Here is a 17,833-nt window from a genome sequence, read left to right as displayed (position 1 = left end):
CTTTAACTTTTTCTCCTATCCCACCAACATAAAGCCATAGATGTTTCCTTTTGCCTCCACTTGGTCTCTGCAGCAGGAGCCTTTCCTGTGTAAACATTAAGATCAGCCTTCTGATTGAAACTACTGAGTGCCTTCTCTCCTCCACTAAGCTGATTCTCCTCCATTCAGTAATGGAGATAACAGGACAAATCTCTTTATAGTGGTTGGGAGGGTAAAATGAGAAGTCTGCTGTAAACTTTCTGATGGAGTGCTAGTACCAAGCTCACATTCAAAGAGCGGTAGCTGTGCCCTGGCCAGCGTGGCTTAGTTGGTTGGAGCGTTGGCCTATACACCAAAAGGTCGCGGGTTTGATTCCTGGTCAGGGCACATACCTAGTTTGCGGGTTTGATCCTCGGCCAGGGTGTGTACAGGAGGCAACCGATCAATGTTACTCTCTCACATTGATATTTCTTTCCCTCTGCCCCTGCCAAACCCTCTTTTAAACAACAACAACAGAAAAAGTGGTTCCTATCATTATTATTTATTCAACCTGCATTCCTTGAGTAGCTGCTATGTCTCAGACACAGAATTAAGTGCTTTGACTTAATAGATACCGTCCCTATTTTTGTTTGCCTTATAGTCAAGTGGAGGGAAACAGATGTAAACAAATAAGTATAGTAAAGTCTGTTAGCTGTTAGACTAAGGTCTGTGGACTCTGTGCAGAATACGGTTGAAGGAATACAGGGACTGAGGAAAGGCTTCATAGGAGAGAAGGGGAGATGTCCTTGAGCAGAGTCCAAGAGCCATTGTGTACCGACCCACAAGGCCGTGGGGAAGAGGGGGCAGCGTAAGCTGAAATAGCCTGCAGAACCGCACGATCTGCAAGAGCTCGGCTGGTTGGAGCATAGGGGGCCAGGGCTTTGCACGAGGAGCCTGGGGACAGAGAATCAAGACAACCAAGGAGGGCTTTGTCTGCGGCTTCACAAGAGTTTTAATCAGGGGAAGGTCTTGATCATATTTGCATTTGAAATGCCCTTTGGCAGCAGATGGATTAGAAAGGATGAGGCTGAAGGCTGGGAGACTAGTTAGGAAACAATTGAAAGGGTTCAAGTGAGAAAGGGCAGCAGCAGTGGGATTGGTTGGAGGGGTGGACATGGGAGTTCAGGGGAAGAGCTGGTAGCTGATGGGATACCGGGGTGGAGGGCGAGGGAGCTGTCTCAGGCAACCCTCGGTTTCTGACTTGGGTGACTGGGTGGATGAGATCCAGTCCGCGAGCCTGGATTCCAGGGCAGGGCTGAGTCGTGGGCATGCTGGGGTTGAGGTTGCAGCAGGCCATTCCAGTGGGATGTCCAGTAGGTCTTTGGATGTGAGAGTGGGCACAAGTGTACGGGAAAAGACGTAGAGAGAGCAAAGAGGACGGAGGTCACAGCCTGAGAGCAACATGTAAAGAGAGAAAAGAGGGGTGCTGGCCAGCCTTCAGCTCAGCCTACAGACCCTGCTTTATCGCCACTGTGTCTTCTTTGGTCGTGGGCCCTTATGACACCTCCAGGTCTGTCACTCTGGGCCTGGCCTTGATATAGGCATTTCTAGCGCCCACACTTGCCATTCTGCTTTCCTTACTTGGGCCTCTGCAGTTTTTTCCAAAAAGCTCCCCCGACCTATTAAAATTTCATTATCCCTTTCCCCAAACCAGAATCATCGTCAGTTCACCTGGCCAGCGTTGCCCTTCAGTCCCCAGTATGTTGGGGGAGGTCATATATTTCGTTCCTGATCCGACAGTTACTCCCATAACACTTATTTCCTATTTTTGCCTTTACGATCCCATAACTACCCCATGTATACTCCACTCTCATCTCTGTTACGGTGTTTTCGGCTACTGGTAATAGAAGCCTTGACTCAAACTGACTTCTACAGAAGGTGAATTTTTTATTCCATGTAACTGGAAGCCCAGAGTAGGACAGATACCAGGATGGTTGACACAGTGGTTCAGCAATGTCATTAAGGACCCAGGTTCTTCATCCCGCTCTGCTCTCCTTGGGGCTGGCTTCATCCTCAGAATGGTGGGAAAATGGCTGCCCTTATAACCAAATGTAAGAATACCCTGAAGAAGAAGAGAGAGCCTTGCCCCAGCATGCAATGAAATCCTTCCCTCCAGTCTGATTAGGCCAGCCGAGGTCGTGTTCCCATCTCGGCACCAATAACAGTTACCAGGGGCATACCACACTCTGACTGGGAGACTCATCGAAATTCAGCTCTGTAGTGGGGGAGGGACCAGCTTTTCCCCAGCATCCCAAGGCCATGTCCACCAAAATGAAACCAGGGTCTTGGTTGGAAAGAGAAAGAAGGCAAAGGATGCTGGTAGGCCACAGAAGTGTCTTCTCCGTTTCTCAGTTTCCTTATGGAAGGCAGAGGGGCCTTAAAATTTTTTTCTACATTTCTTTACAGAAGAGAGAATAAGCCTGATTTGTCACTTTTTTTTTATCCACAGCTCCTTCATTCCCAAGTTCATCACCCACCTCTTCAAGTGCAAGCCAATTAGCATGGTGGGAGCAGAACAGGTGAGATGAAGTTGTTACGGGGTCTTTTCTTTATGGCTTTGGTCGTAGATCAAACACATATCTTTCTAGCACAGATCTGCTCTGGAGAAATACAGTTGCTGATTTCCCCTGTTTGGGCACCGTGTGATGACTGGATGGCTTAATTCAGTCATCCATGTATTTAAATTTTTTTGTTGAGTACCTACTAAGTACCCAGACAGTGTTCTAGGTACAGGGTATACCACAGTGAACAAGAGAAAAGATCTCACCCTTATGATACTTACATTCTGATAAGTAAAGACAGAAAATATACAATTTAACAAAGAAATTAGAAGATAATTTCAACTTCAGTATGCCGAAGGGCATAAAACTTAGGTTACTGAAAGGATATCCTAGCGGTGCGAGGAAGTAATGGCTCTGCCTCTGAAGGTCAGAGAGGGCTCCTCTGGGAGCTGGGGCTTGGCAGGGACCAGGAGAGACGAGTCCGGGCAGAGGGAGCAGCAAAGGCTCTGGCGATGAGGGATCCCGTGCCTGGGGCAGGGGCCACTGGAGAGCATCACAGAAAGGCTTGTCTTTGTGGTACTGAGGAGCTGTTCACCTCACCGGAGGAGCCTTCCTTCACTGGCTCCACTCCGCTTACTTGGATTCTGTGCCTCAAGGCATCTCTTCCTAGGTTGTATCACCTGAGCACTAACGAGCTGAGTCACATGGTACAGCAGAGTCACCTCTTTTCAGCTGCCACCTACTCAGACTACAGGAAATGTGAGCGGTTTGAGTTCAGAGACCAGTTTAAGCTACTTTTTAAAAGAAACAAACAATAATTTTCATACCCTAATTCTCTAAAAAGCATCTACTTAGATACATTCTCATATATGCACTAAAATAAATCTTCTCCAGTCTTCTAATTAGCAACACTTAGTGAAAGTACCTTTTTTTAAAAGTAAACTACATTTTTAAGTAAGAAGGTTATATAATTCAGAACATTTCTATAACTCCTGCTCTTCCATCAAATTAGTCAGCTTGGTCGAGACTCGACTCTCCCCCAGCTCAGTGACTTGCCCTCACACCGGGCTCTTGGCTGTGCTGGTTCTGTCACATGTCAGGAAGATGGCAGGTTGGCATGTGCCCCAGTGCATCATGGGTCTCTCGCACAGCGTCAAAGCCAGAGATGTAATCTCGATGATTATCAGGAATCTCTTGACTCTGATAAGTGCAGCGTGTTTTTATACTCCTTGTGAGTGAGTGGAGGTTATGAAAAGCCAGTATGGAGTGAGCATTGGGGTCACGGCTTTCAGAATCAGAGACCTGAGGCTGCATCCTGTCTGAAACAACCACTTGTCCGTAGACACGTTACTGAACCTCCTAGCACTTTAGCTTTCCTCGTCTATAGTGAGGGTAATCCTAGTACTGCCCCACGGGGTAGTTACAAGGACTAAACAAGGTAATGCACTTAAAGTGCCTGGCACAGTGTCTGGCACAGGGAAGCCCAATGCCAGCTCGTACTTATTTGCGCTTCCGCAGACCAGGGATGGGACTTTGTTTCTGCTTTCATTTCCCATCTCCCTGCATAGTAACGCCTAGCCAGCGCTTGCCACTGGCTGACCGGCTTTCACCAGGGTCAAAAATATGTATTGTCTCAGAGAACGTCCTGGGAGGTTGCATGGATTCAGGCGCTGACGGTGTCTGTAGTGTCTCAGTGTTTTGAAATTCTTGACTCTTGCATGTCGTAAGCAGAGGACTGATTTCTCTCCATTAGAAACAGCAGCCTGATGCCCCAACACGTTGTCTCCAGTTTCCTCAGCACATGTTCACGGGGCATTGATTCTGTCCAGCTCACTCTCCTGTGTAATCAGAGGAGATGCAGCGTGATTACTATCTGTGTATCGGAAGAAGCTTAAGCGTTTTCAGTTACTAGGTTTCTGTCTCTAGACATGATGAAGCCACTGGACACCAAGTCAACTAACTCATTGGGAGCGTGTTTTCAGGAGACTGCAGCTCTGCCCAGGCCTTGCTAGCTGATTTAGTGTCTGATAATCATGATATTTTCGTATCATCACATGAATCCAATATCCTATCTATTTTCCCCAGATTTTTCTCTTCTTTCAAAGAATGTTAAAATAATCAGCTCAGGCTCAAAGCCTATATCTTCAAAAAAATATCAGTTTAGCCAGTCGTGACTCCTGCTTTGAGATGTGAATGAGAAAACCACCTGTGAACATGTAGTTTTACTTTCTCAGAACCCAGGCAGAGACGAGTGGGTGAGGAGGAGCATGGATCTCAACAGGCCCAGCCTGGGGGAGGGCGTGAGTGGCAACTACAGGGCAACGTGGCCCGTGAAGGGGTCCCGTGGGAAGTTCAGGGTTAGCTGAGTCCATGCTTGCCCTGAACATGTGGACTTAGACACCCAGGCAGTCACGGAGCTGGAGGTGTGTTCAAACAGGCAGCAGAACCGTAGGAATCGAGAAGTTAACAAAGAGATGTGCATAGGCTGAAATCGGTTCTGCCGCCAGTCTTGTAGCTGTAATACAAGCTATAATAAAAGCTGTAAAATGCAAAACTAAGATTTAGCCTAATCTCAGCTGCCTATGCTTGGCCACAAAGGTACGAGATCCTAAATTTAGATTCTACTTTAATACTTGTGCTGAAAATAGGGAAGGAGATATTTTCCTGATATTTATTCTCTTCCTGATTACTACACAGCCTGAATTATTTATCTTGAGCCCTAGAGTCCTCTTGACCAATTGCAAAGGCACATGGAACTGAAGCATACTGGTATTCGTAATGCTTCTTGCTTCTTTGTGATTCTAGAGTATCTTGTGGGATTTGCAGGGCTTATGGCCATGGTATCTATGACTGAGCGCACAGCAGAAATGGAATCCATTCGTACAAACTTACCATGGAGGGAGCAGAACAATATGGTGTAGGGAAAAGAACCCTGAGATGTGGGGTCCAGTCCCCCCTACTGTTGTTAATGCTTCTTTGCTCTGGGCTCAGTTTCTTTGTGTTTAAATGAGAACACTGAACCAGGCACTCTCACACGCCTCTCCTAGGTCTGTCACATTATGGAGTTGAAAATATTTTGAGCAATATTCCCCATGCCTATGAAGTTACCTTATACTCCTTTGTAGTACTGTTACAGAACAGACCTGGGGCAGGGGGCGGTGAACAATATACTATTACCGAATGGAGCCCCCCTTGTGCTCCGGGGGTACCCCCCTGTGCTAGGTCCGCCTTGCCCACTGCCAGGGAAAGACGTCTCTCAATGCAAGAGATTGGTGAAAAGGAAAGGAATTATTTATTTAAAAGGTTATACAAACTTAGAGTAATGACTTAATGTCTTCATTAAAATACTAAAGCCCCTTAGAATACCCACAGATGCACAGTCCTTCCCTCTCCCTGTGCTCAGTACAGGGTACCGTATTGGGTACTGTATCTCGGGAAAAGAAGTAGAAGTCCGTGGCTCAGGTAGCCCCTCGGTTCCCGGCACCATCAGCTGTGTTGCTGCCACGATCTCCAGTTAATCCAAAACCATGTGGCACCTTCTCATGGCCCACCAGCAAGAATCCTTTCACCCCTTTTCTTCCAGACAAAATCTCTCCTGCTTCCTAAGCCACGTGGCAAAAGGGAGCACCCCAAAGTTGCGTGGTCCCAACCAACCATCATGGCTGCCACGCCTGGGTTTAAATCCCAGCACCAATCTTCCTCTGCAGCCCCATTTCCGATTCCTCCCACAATCAGTTACACCTCCCAGCAATCCCGTATTTTTCCAGCCTTTCTTGGCTGCCATAGTAAGTCCAGGCAGGTGTGGCGCCAGTCATCTCCAAGCTCTCACGCAGGGGCTGTAACCAGGGGGAGTTGCCTCCCAGTTACATCCTGGGTGGAAGTCACTCCCATCCCCCTGGCTCAAAGCATGGCCACAGCTATTTAACATATCCATGGAACCAGTTACAGGTTATAGGTATGTTAAATGACCATGCCTGAGGTTATTTGCAAAACTTGCTATACAGAACAACTCTCAATGGCCCTGCTCCATGTGTCCCATCCCCCAGCTCAGACCTGCAGGGTTAAGGACACCCCATATTTTTTTACTATTTTCTGGACACCATTACAAATCCTTCTTTGAGGCCCCCTGGCTGCACTCTGTTACAGTACCTTTATATCTCATGTTGACTTTTTTATTGTGGTGAAACATGTAAAACATACAATTTATCACTGTGACCGTTTTTAAGTGTGCAGTTCAGTAGTGTTAAGTGCATTCACACTGCTGTTCTGCCACCCCCACCATCCGCCTCCGGACCTTGTTCGTCTTCCCAAACTGAAACTCCATTCCCATTAAACACTGACTCCCCATTCTGCCCTCGTCCCAGGGCCTGGCAAACACCGTTGCATTCTACTCTCTGTGTCTGTGAATGTGACGACGCTAAGAACCTGTAAGTGGAGTCATAGAGTATCTGGCCTGTTGCGTCTGGCTTATTTCACACTTGGCACATGTCGTCAGGGTTCATCCATGCTGTCACATGTTTCAGAGTTTCCTTCCTTTTTAAGGCTGAATAATATTCTATTCTGTGTATATACCACATTTTGACCATACTGACTTTTAAATTCACAGAATTCAAAACCATATGTAAAAAAATACGTTTAAAGCAAATCTTAGATGCTTTTTAAAGCTTAAACTCCAGGGAAAGGGAAAGAGAGAATCATGATGATGCAGACACCGTGTACCTTATCGTGGCGGCTGGGAAAACGAGACAATACGATGGTCATCCTCGGGTGCGGCTCTTCTCGGTGCATCTCAGTGTGGCAGTGTTTTAGCTCTCATTGTAAAAACAAAACGTGGACTGATAAAATTTAATTCCCATATATGATAGATTTTGTAACATCTTAGCAAACTTAGGGACACAAGAGAAATTGTTAAATCTGATAAACGATATATACAAAAATTTGTGGGAGGGTATGGATTACATAGGTAAATCATTTGTTAGGATTGCAAAATTAAGAATTATACATTTCAACATATGTAAATTTTACCTCAAAAAAGTTAAGCGAGGGATAGGGAGTGATTAGAGCAGGTTTCTCATGCTTTGCATTATTGACTTTTTTTAAAGTATATTTTATTGATTGTGCTATTACAGTTGTCCCCCTTTTTTTCTACCCTTTATTCCCCTCCGCCCTGCACCCCCCCTCCCACCAGCATTCTCCCCTCCCACTTAGTTCATGGATCTCACATATAAGTTCTTTGGCTTCTCCACTTCCTATGCTATTCTTAACCTCCCCCTGTCTACTCTGTACCTACCATTTTGCTTCTTATTCCCTGTACCTTTTCCCCATTCTTCCCCTTACCCCTCCGCCTCCCCGCTGATAACCCTCCATGTGATCTCCAGTTCTGGGATTCTGTTCCTGTTCTAGCTGTTCACTTCATTTGTTTTTGGTTTTGTTTTTAGGTTCAGTTGTTGATAGTTGTGAGGTTGTTGTCATTTTACTGTTCATAGTTTTGATCTTCTTCTTTTTCTTAGATAAGTCCCTTTAACATTTCATATAATAAGGGCTTGGTGATGGTGAACTCCTTTAACTTGACTTTATTTGGGAAGCACTTTATCTGCCCTTCCATTCTAAATGAAAGCTTTGCTGAATAGAGTCATCTTGGATGTAGGTCCTTGCCTTTCATGACTTCAAATACTTCTTGCCAGTCCTTTCTCACCTGTAAGGTCTCTTTGGAGAAATCAGCTGACAGTCTTATGGGAACTCCTTTGTAGGTAACCGTGTCCTTACCTACTCTGCCTTATGACGCCCTATGTGGGGGAGGGGCCAAGAGGGAGCAATGGCGCCTGCTCCACTCTGCCGGATTTCAGTCACTTCCCCCGCTATCCACAAGCAAATTGGGTCCTTCTGGTGCTGATTCTTGGGTGCGTGGGTGTGTGTACGTTCTAAGACACTTGTGGGTTTCTCCACCGAGCTCTCCTGTGAGAGTTTCTCCTGCTGCCTCAACCCCCACAGGTTTTTCAGTCAGAGGTTTGAGGCTTTATTTCCCTGCACTGGAACCCTGGGTTATGTGGTCTGTCTCACTCCGGAGTTGTTCTTCCCGGTTTTTCCACACAAATGTGGGACTGCCGGGTCTGCCAGCCACTGCTTCGCCTGCCCTGGTCCTCCAGCTGCATCTTGTTGTGGGTCCTCTCCGCCCGGCTGCCCGTCCCCGCCCCTCCTCCCAGTCTGGATGAATGTGTCTTCTTTCACTCCTTGGTTGTCGGACTTCCATACAGTTCAATTTTCTGACAGTTCTGGTTGGGTTTTGTTTTTAAATTCATTGTCCTTCTTTTGGTTGTGCAAGGAGGCACAATGTGTCTGCCTACGCCTCCACCTTGGCCGGAAGCATTGTAGACATTTCGAGCCAGACAATCTTTGGATGTGGGGCTCTCCTGTACGTCATAGGGTATTTAGCAGCATCCTTTACCACCGCTCACTAGTTGCCAGCAACACCCTCCCAATTCAGAGAACCAAAAATGTCTCTCCAGACATTGCAAATACCCTGTGGGGGGTTGGGGGCTGAACCAAATGACCCCCAGGAGAGAGCCACGAGATTAGTCAGAGACGAAGCAAAATAAGAATGACAGAACGCCTTTGGCTGTTGCGGCTGAGTGATGGGGGCTTAAGGGGTCATTGTATTATTGTGTTTGCTTAGTATGTGTTTGAAACTCTCCATAATAACAAGATTTAAAAATAATGATAGTGGTCCACTCAGGTGTAATCCAAAATGAAATTTTATTTTACGGTTGACACAAAACTTCTGTACTTCTGCACTTAAACTAGCTTCCTTCTAGATCTTCTGATCGCAGAACTTATTTGCAGAAGAGGTGAACTCTGCTTCCTCGTTATGTGTGTGTGCGCTTCTGCCCGGACCCTGGAGCTCTCTCCCTCTTGCACGGCCCTTTTCTCTTTCTGAAGAGGTTTTTGAATCTCTGATTTACCCAACCACTTACTTTTCTCTGACTGATTAATGCTGGCCCATCTTGCTTTCCATGAGGCCATCCTTCCTCCTGAGAGCTTCAGGCCTCTTCTATCTCTCAGTCAAAAGAGTTCTCCCTTGGTGCCACCCGCAGCCAGGGGCCAGGCACAGCCATCAGCAGGGCCACCAAGGACCTGGAGATGGGAGGGCCAAACAAGGAGTGAAATACTAAGTGAATTAGTTAGTGAAAAAGAATACAAGTATCATGGTTAGTGGTCAAATATAAAAAGATTTTTCTCTGAAAGATTTTTTAAAATTTTTATTTATTGATTTTAGAGAGAGGAGGGGGGAAGAGAGTGTGAAACATCAATTTTCTTTGTTGTTCCACTTATTGATGCACTCACTGGTTGATTCTTGTATGCGCCCTGACCAGGGGTCAAGCCCACAACCGTGTCCTTTGGGGACCGTGCTCTAACCACTGAGGAACCCAGCCAGGGCGGAAGATTTTTCTCTTGACATTAGGAACAAAGCAAGATGTCTGTTGTCACCATTTCTGTCCCACGTTGCCCTGAAGTGCCAGTCAGAACAGTAAGGCAAAAAATAAAATGTTTTTTAAAAATAAAATGTATACAGATTAGAAAGGAAGAAACAACACTGTCGTTTTTAACAGAGAACACGTTCTCTTCTAGTCAGTGCTTTCCCTTCCTCCCACCAAGGGCGACCACTCCTCTGCCCTCCGTTGCTGAGAGAGAGAGGGGAAGGAGTTGGGGCACAGCCCCGCCTTGGGGGGGTTGTGCATTCCCCCATCATCGTGAACTGCCTGTTCTGCGCCCCCTCACTGAAGAAATTCGCAGCACGTACATGGTTCTTTACCTTCCAGCAATGCACCTCTGCCTCACCTACTCAAGGTTTTCGTCACTACCGATAGTCACAGTGGCCCCCCAAGAACAGGAGGAGCGTTAAGAAGTAAACCCCTCAGCTTTCCATTGCTGGGTGACGCCACCTTTCCCAGGCACAGCATGCCGGCCGTCCCTGTGCCCCAGCAGCCCTGTAACAACAGGAGCCACGCCACTCCCGAAGTTATCGCTGAGGCTCAAACAAATTTGGCAGGTGGCCCCCTCCTGCCCAATGCCTCAGGCCTAAGGAGGAGAGCTATTAGCTATTTTCAAAGAGGGAAGCCAGCGGATTTTCGTGATCAGTGGCGCCTTTCACTTCACCTCCTACAGACAGCTGCTAAGTCTGTCAGCCCGGCTCCTGCCTTTTGTGACTACCTTGCTTTTTATAAAACCTAGGGCCCAGGTTTCCATGTCCTCAGCTGTCCGGTGAGGACAGAATCCGATTGACTGGACAAGGATTGAAAATGTCATATCGCAAGATATGGTAGACCGTAGAAAATTCTGTCTGGGTCATTCGAAACGCTTTCTGTCACTTAAACCTATATAATTATTTATGCATATACTATATCTCTGGGCAGTAGAGAGTATAGAAAAAATAGGAAGTATCCCCATAGGTCTTAAAATATAATCATTGATTTTCTGTCCTACCAACAAATAATAGTAAGACATGACTTTGATTTTGACAAGACTCTGAAAATTTGCGACATGGAAGATAAAGTTGAATCCTCACCAGGCCTCAAATAACATACTTAAAAAAAAGAAGAAGAAAGAAATATTTCTAGTTAATAAAAGTAGAGAAAATAATGTCAAGCATGCCAGCTCACCACTCAGTCAGATCTTAACATGCTCCCACATTTGCTTCAAATCTTTTTTATATAAAGTAAATCATTACAGTTATTGCTGAAGCCCCCTGGGGACCCTCTCCTGCCATTTCCCTCCCTCCCTGCCCAGAGGTAACTGCTATTCTGATTTTGATTTTTATCATTCCCATGTGTTTGGATACGTTCAAATGATTTGTTACAAATGATTCACAAATGATATGTAATTTTGTTTTACTCATTTTCGAACTTTATACACATCATTTCCCCATATGCTTTCTGTTGCCCAACATAATGTTTTTTGAGATTTACCCATATCAATAATGTCATTTGAGTTCATTCAATTTAACTTCAGTATCATATTCCGTTGCATTTGTTTATCCATTCTACTGTCGATGACCGTCTAGGTTGTTTCCAATCTTTTGCTTTTACAAACAGTGAGTGCAGGAAACATTTTTTTCATGGGCAAGAATTTCTCTAAAGGAGATAAGTGTGAGTGCTGTGTTGTGGGTCATGCACCTCTTCAGATATATATGAATCTGATATAGTATTGATTATATATATTACATACGTATATATAAATTCATTTATATATGGAATTTTCTCCTAAGGGCATTTAATTTATACTCTCACTGTACGTATGAATTTTATTATACCATATCCATGCCAACACTTGGTATTACCAGCCTTTTTACTTCTGCCTACCTGATGAGTATGAAGTGTTTACAGCTGTGGCTTTACTTCACATCTCTCGGGTCACTAATGAGGGGAGCCATCATCTCACATGCCTGTGAGCACATGAGGTTCTGTTCTTGCGAATTGCCTATTCAGGTCTTTGCCCCCTATTTTTGTTGTCATTGCTATTCAGTTTGCTGGTCTTTTATGGGTTTGCCAAAATCTGTATGTGTTCTGAATATTATCCCTTTGCCAATACAGCAGATATTCTCCCCCGGTTTGCGCCTTTTTCCTCTGTTTTTGTGTCTTTTTATATAGACTTATTTTAAAGTAGATTTTTCAATCTTTCCTGTGTTTCACATTCTCTACCCAGAAGCGATAAAAAGAATCACTCTTCTTAAAGTGTTTCTTTTTGTATCTAGAGTTTGACCTGCCTGGAACTCTTTAGAGGCACGTACAGGGTGACCTCTGAGGAAGAGCAGAGGTCATTTCCGGTGGGCTCTGGGGAGTGTTCTGACGCTGAGCTGTTTGTAGGGGCCTCGGGCAGTCTCCGCTCATCTCCTCTCTGCATGCCTGGGCACCTTTCTCTGTGAGCTCACGGCCTTTTCAAAAACAAATTCTAGGAAAGTAAGAATTTTCGTCTCTGGAGACCTAGAAAAGTCCAAATGCCCTAGCACTTTCCTTGTCTACAGTTGAACGACCTACCGAGTTTGGCCATTGGCCACATGACTGCATGAAATTACTCTTTCCTTAGTGTAGCTTCCTCACCGTTTTTTAGTTGAGGCTTTATTATTATTATTATCTATAAAATGGGACCAATAAATACGAACAGGCCGGAGTCCTTTGAAGACGAAATGAGATGAAGCATTCCCAGCCTCACTCCTGGCAGTTGGAGGGCCGTCAGGAAAGTTGATATCCTTCCAAATAATTTGCATTGAACGGAACGACAACAAGAGAAGGCAGATTGTGCTGAGAGACTCGTGTTTAAATTTGGTTTAATCTCCTACATCGTCACTAGCATTCAGAGAAATTCAAAATACAGCAATACTGAGGACCGTGCTTGCCCGTTGAACAAGCAGGGAGGCTGCAGTGTGCACGCCGGCAGGTGTGGGTGGGCACGTTCCACTTGGAAGACAGCTCAAGATAGGTGCCAAGGGCCTCAAAAGTGTCCTTATCCTCTGATGTGTCCCAGAGGCTCTGCCTAAGGACATACCATTGGTAGACCTGGAATTATATGTATAAAGCTGTTCAGCATTCATTATTTGCAATACTAAAAACGGAGAAACAAATCATAGGAGAATGGTGAAATATGTTGGTGTTGTACACACACGTACACACAGAGTACTGTATAGCCTTTACAAGTCACGAGAACTTAAAAGGCTGCCAAGGTGGGAAACTAGAATTCAAAAATGTCATATATTAAGTGGAACAGGTCATAAAACTATATACAGTATAATTCTAGGGGGTTTTATACACACACTGACTAGTAGGAATCATACCACATTTACTGTGGCTTCTTGTTATTTTTTCCTGGGTAATAGGAATTATAACTAACGTTTATTTTCCAAATTTCCTCCAGTGCGAATGTCATGCATTTAAAATCAGGAAAATGTTGTTATTAATCAGCATGGGTATACTAGGTGCTGTGTCCATAGGAAGTGGCTAGTAATGTTCCGCTTTGCTCCCACAGCTGCTGCTGGACACCCATTCCCTGAAGATGGTCCTGCTCGACCTGCCTTCCATTGGCTCACAGGTGGTGAGGAAAGCACCCGCCAGTTACACTAAGATTGTCGTGAAAGGCATGACCCGGGCAGAGATGATACTCAAGGTGGGGCTTGTGTCTTCGCTGGGCTTCTGTTAAGGGGGCTGGTCGCCTGGTTGCCTATTCCAAGGAGTACTGGTTTTGAAATGACAGATTAGGGCCTACCCCCTCCAGTCCCAAAGGGCTGTCCACACTCTCTGGCAGGACCAGATTTGGGCCTCATCTGACATTGTTGAGAATCAGTGGACAGTTCTTTGGGGGTCAGTAAATCTTCCTGACAAATGAATTCTTCATTGTAATAGGGTTCTCTTGTAATAAGATTTGGCCAAAGTTGGAGGTTTGGTAGGGTTGCCTCTGTGGCTGACTCAGTGTCTAAGTCAGGGGTCTCTTTGCTTCTCAGGGGCATTTCCAGCCCAACTGGCAGTTACTCCCTCCGCATAAGCCCCTTGGGCTTTCCAAACTCTGCAACCTTACAGGAGCTCCAAACAGATGTTTTGGTAACTGACTCTAATCAGCGAACGCTAATCAGCGAACGGGTTTTCTAAAGCCCCATTTAACAAAATATCATACGTGGGGTGATGTTGCAAACGTCTGAAGTGTTAGGCCCGCTACATCTGATTCTCACCTGTGCTTGCTGAGAAGCAAGGGGGCCTATTTGGGAGAAAATAGAAGATAAATGGAACCATCATGAAAGCACTAAAAATCCAAGGTCTGCAGGGTGACAGCTCTCTCTCCCAAACAGAATGACTCTGATGGTAGCGGGAGGAAAAAGTAGGCATGTGACCCGAGACAGGTGGGACCAGGTAAGGGCTGAAAAAACGGGAAGCAGCCTGGTAATCAGCTTCCTCTGCAGCTGGTTTCCTCACTGGGGAGGAGAGCAGAGTTTGGGAATTATCTGCACAGAATTTTTCTCTCTTTTTTTTTTTTAACTTTTCACAAATAACGTATATTTTCTCCATGTTTTCTAATAAAATATTCCCCTTAGTGAATTTGTACCTTAGGTACAAATATTTATGAAATAATTAACACCAGTTTTCCCAGATTAGCGTGATAGTTAACACGTGCTGAAACCATCTTGATTTTATTCCCAGACAGAAAAATAATCTTGAGTAAATTTGAATTGCTCAGAAAGAAAGTCATTAAAGTTCTATGTTTATTTAAAAAATGTGACTTCATCTTTGTTTCATGAATTTTGTACTTTGAAATGGGAGAATGACATTTAGACATCTCTGCAGAGAATTTCTGAGTGAACTACTCCTTGCCGTTCTGAGTTACATGCTCAGGAATTCAAAACAAAACCAGTCTGCTGGAGGAAGAAAGTCAGACGCTGCATTTCAAACGCAAATGGAAATGAACGCAAGGAGTGTGTTCCTTTCCTTCTGCTTCTGTATTACTTGGGTGTAGTTAAATGAAGTTCCAGATTTTAAGTCTGGAAAAGAGGGAGGCAGCTTTGGGGTTTTTGTTTTTGACAAAAATCTACTTAAATCAGTGCCGTTTGCTGCCCAGTCCTCAGGAATAATGATATGTCGAGACACAGGAGCAGGTACCACAAAACCACGAAGTGTCTCAAACAGGAGCCCCTCTAACACAGTTTGAGATGGTCCTGATGTTCTAAAAATCACCTGGGACTCCACCCCGGCCCTCAGAATTAGAATCTTCAGAGGAGGGACTTAGGAATCTGCACTTGAAAAGCAATCCAGGTGACACTTATGATTCAGGAAATTTAGGAAACTGCTCTGAGTGAATTTCGAGATGAAATAGGCCGTGTGCTTTTGAGATGGCTGCCGCTTAAGGACGTTCTGCCGAGTCTGCTCAGTGGGTGGCCTGCGGGCGAGGCTGGCCCTCCAACCACAAGCTTTCCTTGAGAGCCTGCTCCCGTCTCCCCCTTGTAGGTGGTGATGGCCCCTCACGAACCCTCAGTGGTGTTTGTTGACAACTACATCAAACTCCTTTCGGACTGCAACACAGAAACCTTCCAGAAGATACTGGACATGAAGGTCAATTCGGGGTCTCGTTTTGTCCCCAAGCACAGCCTTCTCACACTCAGTGGTTCCTAACTGGGGGGTGGGACATGGGCCCCGGGAGCTTTCTCAAAGTGCACATGCCTGGCCCAGCGCTGCAGCCTTGTGAAGGGGCTCCAGGTGTGTGAACTCCCTGATTACCTCCCCGCCCAGCAAGAACATCTGCTCAGGGGAAGGGATGGAATGAAGATCGTTGCTTTCCCCACCCCCACCCGGTTTACCTGTCCTTTCTTCCCTCTCCAGTTCTTCTTTCTCTCCTCCCCTATTTCCTGTTTTTCTTCCTCCACTTCTCTCCCAGGCTACTTACTGCCCAGGGCCTGTAACTCCCCATGAAGAAAGTGTTAATCCTCAGCCCAGGCCAGTTGTGCTGTTTGCAGGGCCTCAGCTAGGAGCACACCAGGTGCTGCCCTTGCCCCTGGGGCCTTCCTGGGGCCAGACTTCTCACAGTGCTCCTTTCCCTTTCGACCTCAGGGGCTGAAGAGGAGCGAGCAGAGCAGCATGCTGGAACTCTTCCGCCAGAGGCTCCCCACCCCGCCCTCGGGGCCCGAAGGTTCCAGCTCACTGTCCCTCTTGGCTCCCACGCCAGAACAGGAATCATCCCGCATCCGCAAACTGGAGAAACTAATTAAAAAGAGACTGTAGGAGCACTGGCCAGCAGCCCTCAGCACCCAGCTCCTTGGAAGCCCCCACCTCTCCCGCGCTCACCCTCTCAGTTATGGATCTTGAAACTTCTTGGGACATTGGATTGTTAGTGTGCCCCTGCCATGCCCTGTTTTAATCCCTGCACTAATCGGAGAAGCCAAGCTGAGGGCCCGGTTACAAAAAGGCAGTTTCGATAGCCCCCCATTCCCGCAGCAGAGGCAGCACTGGGCGCGAGGCCCCTGCCCGACACTGTGGCATTGAGCTGCTCTCAGTGTCGCCTCCCTCCCTCTGCTGTCTACCCCCTAGCATGTGGCCCTCTTCCCTGCTGTGCACCTGTCCAGGCAGCGTGGGTGACCAAGCCTGGGTCTCGCCCTTCCGGTGTTTGAGGCTGCCTCTCAGGGCCCGCGTTACTGAAGCAGCAGGTCACAGGTGTAGGAAACCAGTCTTCCTCTATGAGGGAAGTGGAAGCGGGAACGCTCTCCCGAGCGAATCCCAGTTTTGGTACCTGTTTTGTTTCTGGTCCTTTCCGACTTGGCCAAGTTATCCCTGTATTCTCATTTCTCATGAGTCTCCAATTCGCTGTGGATGTACATCCAACGGAAGGTTTCCTCTGTGTCTCCCACGCAGAACTGCATATGCGAGGCCTTGGAAGCAGGTGCCATCTGTGCCGTGGGCTCCTGGCCAGGGTGCGGGGCAGCCCCGCATCTGCCTGGGGGAGAGGGTTCTGAGCTTGGCACACTCACTGCCTGACGTAAGGTTATTTCCTCCCATTCTGCTCCTGACTTCTAGGGGAGGGATTGCCTTCCGTGTAGGGGAACCAGGAGGTTTTCCTAGAAAAGAGTTTCTAGGCTTTCTCCTCAGATGAAGCTCTGAGACAGCCCAGGAAGCTTCTACCCTCTAATGCCCCTCCCAGGCACCCATTTTCGAATCCAGAGTACTTTGCAGAATTATCTGAAAATGACAAAGGAGGTGCGGTGCCAGAATGACATTACTTTATCACTAATGAAAAAGAAGCTAGCCCCATGGGTCCTCAGGAACAGAATGCCCACTGTACAAACTCAGAGTAGGCACAGTCCAGAAGGTCGCCTGGCCGTCCGTCCCGTCCACTGTGGGCTCCGGGCCAGCGCAGCGGTGCGGGAGACACGGGCCTCTCAGAGCCGCATTGGTCCTCGCGCACTGTCCTGCATCGGGACTACGGGTTACAGAGTTCCCCGGGTTCCCTGCACACCAAGCCTCCGGTAACTGACTGTGGCCTTGGTGACTGGCAGCCTCAGCATTTGTTCAGGAGTTGTGAACAATTTGTTGGCCAGGTAGGGCGCGCGCTAAGGAGGAAGGTGGAGTTTTTTTACAGAGCATGCCTCAGGATAAAATTGGGGCATCACATAGCACTCAGCGTAGAGGAGGTTCCCTAAACATTCGTGAAACTTGTGACAGCGATACAGCAGGAAACTCCAAGGCTTGGCAATCTGACCAGAAACTGACCATTTCTCCCCTTCTTGTCTTCCCGCTATAACCACTCCACAGCATCCCCGTCCCTGTCCATCCGCCTTTCACCCAGACTCA

General features: G+C 46.7%; 1 protein-coding gene across 1 annotated transcript in view; it reads left to right on the top strand.

The window, feature by feature from the left end:
* VPS53 (VPS53 subunit of GARP complex) overlaps nt 1–16,275 on the top strand; it is a 127,302-nt gene extending 111,027 nt beyond the window's left edge. Inside the window, exons 19-22 of the mRNA XM_024565206.4 lie at nt 2,468–2,537; nt 13,536–13,673; nt 15,500–15,604; nt 16,100–16,275. Coding sequence (XP_024420974.1) covers nt 2,468–2,537; nt 13,536–13,673; nt 15,500–15,604; nt 16,100–16,270 — 484 coding nt within the window. The 3' untranslated portion in view covers nt 16,271–16,275. The remainder of the gene's footprint in view (nt 1–2,467; nt 2,538–13,535; nt 13,674–15,499; nt 15,605–16,099) is intronic.
* The last annotated feature ends 1,558 nt before the right edge of the window (nt 16,276–17,833 follow it).

Source organism: Desmodus rotundus, chromosome 9 (assembly GCF_022682495.2).
Source record: "Desmodus rotundus isolate HL8 chromosome 9, HLdesRot8A.1, whole genome shotgun sequence".
Taxonomy (NCBI): domain Eukaryota; kingdom Metazoa; phylum Chordata; class Mammalia; order Chiroptera; family Phyllostomidae; genus Desmodus; species Desmodus rotundus.
This window is presented reverse-complemented; position numbering and strand designations above follow the sequence as displayed.